Source organism: Eurosta solidaginis, chromosome 1, assembly GCF_040869045.1.
Source record: "Eurosta solidaginis isolate ZX-2024a chromosome 1, ASM4086904v1, whole genome shotgun sequence".
In the NCBI taxonomy this organism is placed as follows: domain Eukaryota; kingdom Metazoa; phylum Arthropoda; class Insecta; order Diptera; family Tephritidae; genus Eurosta; species Eurosta solidaginis.
Window position 1 is genome coordinate 156,599,903 of NC_090319.1, and position 11,120 is coordinate 156,611,022.

Below are 11,120 nucleotides of genomic sequence, written 5' to 3' on the forward strand. Positions count from 1 at the left end.
GACATAACTAACGGGCAAGAGCAGGAAAATATTATTTTGAAAGAACATCTAAGAGCACATAGGAACGCGACCGAAAATAAAATACAGATCATAGAGAAAAGTTATTTGCCCGGGATGATGAACAAAATCAAGCGATTAATAACAAACTGCCGATAATGAACCATCGTTAAATTCCATTTCAATGAAGTTTATGATGAAAGACGAAGTTTATACTACTCCCCCATATAAAAGCCAGGCTAACGGCCAAGTGGAAAGATTCCACTCCACCCTAAGTGAGATAATGCGCTGTGTGAAAGATAATGGGGGACATCGAAACTTTGAGAAGGAGCAGTATCCGAGTACAATCATACTATTCACTCAGTTACACAGAAAAGACCGGTCGACATATTCTTCGGGAGAAATATGAACTTCACGCCCAAAGATATAGAAAAAACAAGATACGAGAATTTGCAAAGGTTAACACAAAAACAAAATAAGGATATTGAATTCCATAATAAAGGTAAACTAACGCTCAAATCCTACTTGCCAGGACAAGTCATATTTGTAAAAAAATACGAGGTTAGGAACAAAACTAAAAAACGACAATTTATAATACACGAAATAAACATCGAGAAATATACAGAAATCCTGGAACATATAGAAACAACGACAAAAGCAGGAAAATTCTACAGAAATCCGAACTACCCTTTTATATCCCTCTTAATATCCCAAGTGAAGGCCCATATTAATAATCTAAGGATAGAAAAAAGATCAAAAAGGTCACTCAATGTGTGTTACCACGGCACATCTATAAATCTTATAAAATAAATAATAGTTTAAAAAACTAAAAACACGCTTTTATAGCAAACCGAACTAAAAAATATAAAATAATTTTCAATTAAACAGGGTTTATATAACAGTAGTAGAAGGTCAAACAATCGTTTATAAAAATAAATGTAAGGCGCGATAACCTCCGAAGAGATCTAAGGCCGAGCTTCTCTTCCAATTTGCGTCGTGCTCCTCTTGATTTTCCCCACAAATTGGCCGGACGGGACCTACATGTTTTTATGCCGACTCCGAACGGCATCTGCAAGGCAGACGAGTTTTCACTGAAAGCTTTTCATGGCAGAAATACACTCGGAGCGCTTGCCAAACACTGCCGAGGGCGACCCCGCCTAGAAAAATTTTCTTCTAATTGAAAAACCTTTTTTCTAAAATTTTGATGTTGCTTTGCCCGGGTTGCGAACCCAGGCCATACGGTGTGGTAGGCGGAGCACGCTACCATCACACCACGGTTATTTTATTATAATTTTATTTTGAGCTGATTAACTATAAACGATTGTTTGACTTTCTACTACTGTTATATAAACCTTTTTAATTGAAAATTATTTTCTATTTTTTAGTTCGGTTTGCTATAGAAGCGTGTTTTTTAGTTTTTTAAACTATTATTTATTTTTAATTTTTTAGTTCAAGTAATTTTAAAAATTTTAGTAGAGAGTGATGAAACCTCGAAACGCCAGCGGTCCATGGATGAATCCAACCCCACGGCACCGAAAAGGGGCAAGATGCAGGGAGACTGGACGCCGTCTTTCGCTGAAATTGCCAAGGGTGGGCAAATCATTGACATTATAGACGAGAGCAGCGAAGACTGCAGGATCCCGAAACAACAGTGCAAGTGGATCGAGGCCGCGCTCGCTACGGTGGCCGCTAAGGTTAAAAAGACAACCCTGGTCCACCGCCATCTTACACCGATGCAGGGTGGTTCCAGGGCAATATCAAGCTAATTGCCTGTGACGACGCCAGGTCGGTCAACCTCTATAGGGCCGCCGTCACGCTGATAGAGGTGGTATATCCGGGCGCGCGCCTCAAGCTAGTGGAGGTGCGTGATATCCCCTAACGACCAAGGGCTAGATTCTGGGTTCCAGTGATGCCAACGGACCCAGCTGACATCCTGGAGCTGCTCCAGGAGTACAACCCGCCACAGGTTTGGAAGTCAACCCGGATAAAACCGAGCTTCTTCTCTTCACGAGGAGGTACAAAGTACTAAATGTTACACCACCAAGAATTGGGGGTACGTTCTTAGCGTTTAGCGATCAAGTCAAGTATTTGGGTGTCATTCTGGATAGGAAGCTATTATGGAGTGACCATATAGTGGAGCGATCCAAGAAGGCAGCAGCAGAGCTGTTCACCTGCAAGAGGGCAATTGGCACCTCCTGGGGATTCTCCCCTAAGGTGACCTACTGTATTTACGCAGCCATTGTGCGCAACGGAGTTCGGAGCTCTGCATTACCGGGGCTCTCGGCTCCACTCCAGATTCCGTTATATACATACATGGATACATAGATACATAGATAGGTACAGGCCAAGCTAATAAAAGCATGTTAAAAAGGGGTCCAGTATACTCTTTCGTAGATGTGCCATGCATCCACTTCTATCATTAATAAGGGAATGCCTTTATCGCATTATGTGCAAGGTTTCAAATCTTTGCCCATTTGGGGTGGTCACAAGTTCAATTGACCTTATGTCTGTTAACCTTATGTGACCCCACCATCATATTATTGCATTGTCATCGAGCCTTGATACGTGTGCAAAGTTTCAATCAAACCTATGGCCCTTCAAAGTGGTAATAAGGCCAATTTACCTTATGGCCGTTGACCTTATGTCACCACACCATCACATTAATGCATTGTAATCGAGACTTGATACGTGTGCAAGGTTTTAATCAATCTTATGGCCATTCAAAGTGGTAATAAGGCCAATTGACCTTATGGCCGTTGACCTTATGTCACCACATCATCACATTAATGCATTGTCATCGGTCCTTGATATGTATGCAAAGTTTCAAATTAATCAGACTTCTAGAAACCGGTGAAAATTAAGCTCAAAGATTTCGTTACATACAGGCCAATCTAATAAAAGCGTGTTAATAAAGTCGATAAATGACATGTATGCACATAACTTCACACAGAATGCTCCGATTTTAAAACGGTTTTTTGCATTTGAAAGCTTAGCTACGTGAGATGGTAGTTAATATAATTTGAAGATATGTATTATAGGCCAAAATATATAATTGCCAAAATGTAGTAAAAAATCATAAAATTTTTGTTTACACAGCTATAACTCATAAATAGGTGGATAGATTTAAAAAATTCTACTTTTCAGTAAAACTTTGAGATATTTACCTTCGATCTGCATCAAAAAAAATACTTGATTCCTTTTTTATATCAGCCAAATTGTATAAACAAAAGTAACATTTTTACCAAAAAATGTGTGTTTTGTGGTTGTTCGCTGTGAACTGTGCGCGCTAATTGCTTTTGAGTGAGGCATGGGGAGTGCCACGAAATCCCAAAAAAAAAATACCCAAACATAAAATCCCCAAAGAAAAAAAATACCCAGACACATAATCCCCAAATCCAAAATCCCCTAAATCAAAATCCCCAAAATATATTCACGTTTTGGCAATACATATTTTTACTTATCTATATATAGGACTGCTAGTCGCTTTAATTCTAACAAGCTAACAGAAGCGTGTACTACGCAGAAGGTTATACCACACGCCCGGACTTGGCATGGCGTAGCCCAGGGTTATTTTTTATAAGCGCGGCCGAAGGCCGCCTATGCAGAGAGTTGGTATAGATTATTAGCCTTTTTTGATGGGAGAGGCTCAAAATCCCCAAAAACAAAATCCCCAAACACAAAATCCCCCCAAAAAAAAATCCACAAATTCAAAATCCCCAAAAACAAAATCCCCAAACACAAAATCCCCAAATTCAAAATCCCCAAGTGCAAAATCCCCAAATACCGAATCCTTCAAGTGTAGGATCGGCCGTGGGTTATTTTTTGTAAGCGCGGTCATGGGCCGCCTACGTAGAACAGAAATACTGGGGATCGCGTAGTCAGTGTCGGATCGGCTAAGAGTTATTTTTATGAAGCCCGTCCGAAGGCCTACGCAGTAGGGTGTACTACGCAGAAGGACGTCACCGTGGCGGCAGCCACGGTTAGTGCACACGTCCGGAATTGGCATGGCGTAGCCCAGGGTTATTTTTCATAATCGTGGCCGTAGGCCACTTACGCAGAAAGGTTTTTTAATACCTAAATACTGGGGATCGCGTAGCCGGAGTTGGATCGGCTAAGGGTTATTTTTATGAAGCATGGAAATAGTCCCTCAATTTTTCGGATATCTTGATGAAATTTGGTGAGCAGGTATATTTAGGTGTCCGAATACACATTTGTCGATTACACACATATATCCCCCATATAACCGAATTTTCAGAAAAGAGGATTTTTGTCATATTTTCCTCATTTTATCAGAATGAAGCTACAAACTTCACCAAATGTTTTCGTACATTGCACATGTCACTGTCTGAAAAAATGGATGAGATCGCTCGTATATATAGCATATATCCCCCACAACCGATTGTTCAGATAAGAAACTTTTCGCAATTTCTACCCCATTTTAACAGCTAGAAGCTTCAAATTTCACCAAATGCTTACGTATGTATATAGCTTATATTGTTGTCTGAAAAAATCATAGAGATCGGTGGTATATATAGTTTATATCTCATACAACCGATTGTTCAGATAAGAATCTTTTCGCAATTTCTGCCCATTTTAACACCTCTAAGCTTCAAATTTCACCAAATACTTACGTATGTATATAGCATATATTCTTGTCTGAAAAAATCATAGAGATCGGTGGTATATATAGTATATATCTCATACAACCGATTGTTCAGATAAGAAACTTTTCGCAATTTCTGCTCCATTTTAACAGCTAGAGACTTCAAATTTCACCAAGTGCTTACGTATGTATATAGCATATATTTTTGTCTAAAAAAATCATAGATAGCGTTAGTATATATAGTATATATCTCATACAACCGATTGTTCAGATAAGAAACTTTTCGCAATTTCTGCCCCATTTTAACAGCTATAAGCTTCATATTGCACCAAATGATTACGTATATAGCATATAATATTGTCTGAAATATCATAGAGATCGGTAGTATATATAGTGTATACCCCATATAAACTGTCATTTCTGCCCCCTTTTTATGGCTAGAACCATCATATTTCATCAACTACTTACCTTTACGTCATATATTGTTGAGATAAGTGATTCAAGGTCATAGCTATTTCATGCAGACCACAAAAAAACGTGAAACTTTGCATCCTCACACAAACTAACTACCTATTTTTATAACTTTCATTAAAATGGAATGGTATATTAACTTCGTCACGAATCCCAAATTGTAAGTCCTTAAAGGAAAATAGTTAGACCCACCATTAAATATACCGAAATTATCCGGATGAAGAGCTGAGTTAACTTAGCGATGTCCGTCTGTCTGTTTGTATGCAAACTAGTCCCTCAATTTTTGAGATATCTTGATAATACTTGGTGAGCGGATATATCTAGGTGTCCGATTAGACATTTGTCTGCCGGATCGGACCACTATAGCATATATCCCACATATGAGCGATTTTCAGAAAAGAGGATTTTTGTCATATCTTCCTTAATTTATCAGATTGGAGCTTCAAACTTCACAAAATGCTTTCGTATATTGCACATGTTATTGTCCGAAAAATGGATAAGATCAGTAGTATATATAGCATACATATATCCCCCATAACCGATTGTTCAGATAAGAAGCTGTTCGCAATCTCTGCCCCATTTTAACAGCTAGAAGCTTTAAATTTCACCAAATGCTTACGTATATAGCATATATTGTTGTCTAAAAAATCATAGAGATCTGTGGCATATATAGGTATACCCCATATAAACTGTCACTTCATCCCCCTTTTTTACGGCTAGAATTATCAAATTTCATCAAATACTTACGTTTACGTCATATATTGTTGAGATAAGTGCTTCAAGGTCATAGCTATTTCATGCAGACCACAAAAATGTGAAATTTTGCATCCTCACACAAACTACCTACCTATTTTTTATTTTTTATTTTTTATTTTTTGTTTATCTTAAAAATCGCTTAGCTATGTACATCTATTCACTACATATTTCTTATCTTATACATCCAATTATTTGGATATTACGAATGGGATAAGATTATTGTTCAGCCCCATTCATGAATGGTATGAAGTCTTCGGCAGTCCCGTCCTTAATTGTTTATTTTATATTTATCTTAAAAATCGCTGAGGTATGTACATCTGTTCACTGTATATTTTATATCTTATACGGCCGATTATTTTGATATTATGAATAGGATAAGATTATTGCTCAGCCTCATTTATGAAAGGTATGAAGTCTTCAGCAGTCCATTCCTTACTTGTGTCCAGCTGTATTTCTCTGTAAGGACGGTGAGGTCGCCTTTGCATTACCGCTGCCATTGGCAGTTCGACAGTTGGCAGGCGGCTTTGTAGTTGTTTCTTAAATTACTGTGGGATGTTTTCTACGAAATACTTTTTTTTTCCAAATATTACATTTTGCATGCATTTCATTTATTGGCTCATAAAATTGCCATATTTCAATTCTTTTTTTCTATAGTTTGCTGTCATCGTTCATTCGATATTAATACGAATTTTTAATAAATTAATACAACCCAATTTTCGCAGCCAACCAGATCAAAACGTCATTTATAAAAATCTTATTTCAAAATAACGTTGTTTGAAAGAGAAAAATAGCTGAAAATAAACACAATCGAGTGCTGCCAGTGGTTATTTTCATTCTCCATGAAGAAATATAGCCGTAGTCCCTATTGGCGACATGCTGTCAGAGGTGATTGTCATTCAAAAGAATCGAAAGAATTGCATACTGAAGGAAAATCTCCAATCACTGGTATATTTTTTGGATAGCAATAGCTATCGCTATTCGCGATTTTTCAATCGCGGCGATGCAATCACCGATAGTGAAATATCGTTCATCACTAATTCTAAGCCTCCTAACCCGCTGGGGGGACCAGTTGTGGTGGTTTTGTGCGCTATATAAGTTGATACTCCTCAAAGATCCCAATGAAAATTCGAATTTGTACGCGGACGATAGAACTACGTTTGCGTGCGTTGTACAAAACCAGACCACAAAGAGCACTGAAAATTACACTTGAAATTTCGCGGAATAGTTTACGCAATATAATTTACTGCATGAAACTGCAAAAAACGAATCACGCCGGGGTCACTAGTTGCGGTGGTTTCGTGTTTGCTACACTGAAAGAAAAAGACTGGTAAAATCAACCGAAATAGGGATCAATTCAACCGAAATTTCTATTAATTTTTATCCATCGCAACAAGATGTTGAATCAACTGCGTACAAAACTTTGATTCGTAATTGACCGTTTTAGTAGTCAAATGAACAAAAAAAGTTTCTGCGACAGCTTTATACGAAAGTACCCATGTTGCCATATACATAAATAAATAAATAAATGTAAGGCGCGATAACCTCCGAAGAGATCTAAGGCCGAGCTTCTCTTCCAATTTGCGTCGTGCTCCTCTTGATTTTCCATACAAATTGGCCGGACGGGACTTACATGTTTTATGCCGACTCCGAACGGCATCTGCAAGGCAGATGAGTTTTCACTGAGAGCTTTTCATGGCAGAAATACACTCGGAGCGCTTGCCAAACACTGCCGAGAGGCGACTCCGCTTAGAAAAATTTTCTTCTAACTGAAAAACCTTATTTCTAAGATTTTGATGTTGCTTTGCCCGGTGTGCGAACCCAGGGCATACGGTGTGGCAGGCGGAGCACGCTACCATCACACCACGGTGGCACTTACTAATGGCACTTGCTAACCGAACGTCAATTGGGCTTAAATCAAATATGCTGGCACACATTAAACATTATACACTTTATTATTTTGTTTTATTAAACGCACTTCTACCAAATTTTATATTTTATAATTTATTTAATTTATAGCTTTGAACTTCGCTTTGCAAATAGAAATGAAAATAGTAGTCACAAAACTGATTCTCAATTCTTTCAGTTGCAGCTCAGCTCATTCTCAATTTCTTCTCTCGCATGTAATTGCCACACTTGATTGTTTCGAACAAAACTTGTAGTATAAATGTTTGACGTAACATTTTAAAAAGAGAACTTGTAAGTTATAGAAAAGTAAAGAATCAAATCGCAGGAAGGTAATTCAGCACTGGAGTAACTTTACATGTAATTCGGCAAGTTTAATTTTCGTAACACATTAAGTTGAAACGATTCCAAAACAACTCAAAATTTTATGTTGTCGGAAACATTAACATTATAAAAGGATGTTTTTTATTATCTCATTAAATTCGTTCGCGTGAGTGAAAATTCGTAAAAACTTGAACAAAATGTTACTAACTTTGGAAAAATTCAAGCACAAAACTTTTGTAACAAGAGGGCGCAATTTGCGTTTCGCTTGGAAGAGAAGTTGCAAAATTGTACCCGATAAATAGGTGTCCCGGTATCTCATAATTTTTTGCCCAGTAAATTCAAAAAAAGGGTTTTCGCTTTGTATTGATAACTGAAAAACTAGTTTTTTTTATTGTTTTCCCATTTTGTGTGTTTTTTCGATTTGGTGGTTTTCTTATTTTGGTATTTTTTAACAAGTGACACCATCGTCATAAGTACAAGGTAGAGAGCGCAGTGAGCGTAAAATTCTCTTTGAAATTTGCTCATGTGTTGACTGTTGATCGCTGTTGAAATGACCAGTGAGATCAGTTGTGTTAACAGAAAAATAAGTTAGATTGAACAGGAATCTGTCAATTTTATAGAATTTTGTTAACTTAAGAGCAACAATTTCTCTTCTGTTGAAATGACTAAACTAATTTGTTCGTTTGACAAAGAACTCGGTCGAATTAACCATAATTCGACCAATTTCACCGAATCTCCGTTAAGTCAAGAACAACAGAAACGATTTGTTGATTTTACTAGCACAATTTCTTTCAGTGTATGTTCTTAGTTCTTCATTAAAACGATCCGAATATTACAAAGTGTTATAAATAACTAACTTAAATTTTTGCGCAGAAATTGCGCTAAGCATTTTATAGCGACCGAAAAACCTGTTGTTGAAAAACTTCTGATAGGTGATTATGTATTCCTTTTATGCTTTGTTCTTAAATGTGTTTATCATAATTGTGCATCATGGGTCACCTTATTTGTGTATTAGAACGGGACTACCGCAATGTATGCTATATCACTTGATTTATGTATTAACGCGGTGCTACCGTACTGCACGGAACATGCGAAAATATTGTGGGGTATTCCACATTTTTTTAAACGGCCAGCTTAATAATGACAGCTCCCGTAAAAAAATACTTGCAACCTAGAAAAGTATGCTGGAGAATACACAGAAATGTGAAACCTACTGCGTGTTTGTTGAGGATAAAAATAGTTTTTAATCGCACAATTTCATTTATAACAACTTTATAACAAAAATCTTTCAATTTCAGAATCAGAAACCATTCATGCTCTGGAATGCCGGCAAGGGGACAAACAAGCTCGAGAATTTTTGAAGAAGCTTAAGAGTAAACTGAAACCATCAATTTGAATTCTAATTTGGTTCGTCAATATTAAACATTAAATTTAAAACCTTTCTGTGAGTGTACTTCACTTATATATTTCACTACAAAATAATTTACTTACGTGGTTTCTATTACAGCTTTATGACCTGTGCCAAAATAAATAAATTAAGTGGTAACTGAATAAAAAGCTTGCTGAACGGTAGGGGCTTAAGCAAAAAAAAAAAGTTGTCTTTTTATATAGAACTATTAAAGACCCAAATATGTTTGTTAAATATGGGTGTTAAGTTAAAGCTAATGGTGAAAGCCCTAACATGAATATCTAATATAGTTTTCTTTTCTGACAAAAGTGTTACGCTTTTTCTACACTGAGCAAGGGGTGTAAATATATTTTGTTCTTTTCTTAAAAACAGACAACGCCTTTGAGGGGTATTTCGTTCTTTTGGGAAAATTGTTACCTCCTCGCAACGCAAACGCGTTACCTTTATACCTGCATAAAATGACGGTGTGGCGGTGCAACCCTTCCAAACCAGCTGATCATGACATGGTGTATAAAGGAATAGTCCATTTTTACCGAAAATATTTCTGTTAAAAGGCGTACATGTGCACCAAATTTTTCGTCGAGTTATGACTCCAGAAACATTGGGAAATGCATTGTAATAAAGGGGCAATGCCCGCCCATTTTTCAAGATTTGAATTTTTTCCCATCTCTTGTTAGAATTGCACAAAATACGATTGGTACAAAACTATTTTTCGCTAAGATATAATATATATATAAAAGTGGGCGTGGTCCTTATCCAATCTTATCCATTTGTACTAGAAATATTTCCTGCTATAAGGAAAATATGTGTACCCAATTTTGTTACGATATGTAAATTTTTCTTCGAGTTATGGCTCCCGAAACATTGAAAATTGCTTAGACAAAAAAGATGCGGTGCCACACCCATTTCCAAAAATTTTACTTACTTACTTACTTAATTGGCGCTTAACCGTCTAAACGGTTATGGGCGTCCAACAAGGCGCGCCAGTCGCTCCTTCGCTCCGCCAACCGGCGCCAATTGGTCACACCAAGGTAGTTTAAATCGTTTTCCACCTGGTCCTTCCAACGGAGTGGGGGCCGCCCTCTACCTCTGCTTCTATAGGCGGGTTCCGATAGAAACACTTTCTTGGCCGGAGCATCATCATTCATTCGCATAACATGGTCTAGCCAGCACAGCCGCTGCGTTTTAATTCGCTAGACTATGTTGATGTCTGCGTATAGCTCTGCAGCTCATCATTAAATCTTCTTCGGTACTCGCCATCGCCAACGCGTAGAGGTCCATAAATCTTTCGAAGAACTTTTCTCTCGAACACTCCCAAAAATTTTAGTATTATCCAATTTGTCGAGGACATGTGTCGTTACAAAATGACTTACAGACGTATGACTTGATAAATTTGCCAATTTATGTGCCTACTGGGCTTGTGGTACGGTGATAGGCAAACAAAGGAAAACTCTAAACGAGTATCATGTGAAATTGAAACTGTCGACAACTGTCACGTATATCCACTGAAAAATGTTCATTCCATCAAGGGTCTCAATTTGCCGACGCAATGATTAAACAAAGAACAATTTCATCATTTAAAGAATTTGCTAGTACAGAGTTATAATGACGTCAAACCTGTTTTTCTAATCGGTCTTGATAATGCCCACCTGTACTTGC

At 37.4% G+C, this 11,120-nt stretch overlaps 1 protein-coding gene across 6 annotated transcripts in view; it reads left to right on the top strand.

Annotated features, from left to right (window-relative positions):
- Positions 1-9,637, top strand: part of stac (C2 and C2B_Munc13-like domain-containing protein staccato) — a 2,073,982-nt gene extending 2,064,345 nt beyond the window's left edge. For 4 of the 6 annotated variants that reach the window (XM_067759976.1, XM_067759977.1, XM_067759979.1 and 1 more), the window contains one exon: positions 9,352-9,623. In XM_067759976.1, the coding sequence (XP_067616077.1) occupies positions 9,352-9,424 (73 nt within the window). In that variant the 3' untranslated portion in view covers positions 9,425-9,623. Of the gene's footprint in view, positions 1-9,351 lie in introns of all 6 variants that reach the window. The other 2 variants (XR_010948689.1, XM_067759975.1) reach the window with 1 other exon arrangement.
- Positions 9,638-11,120: the final 1,483 nt, after the last annotated feature.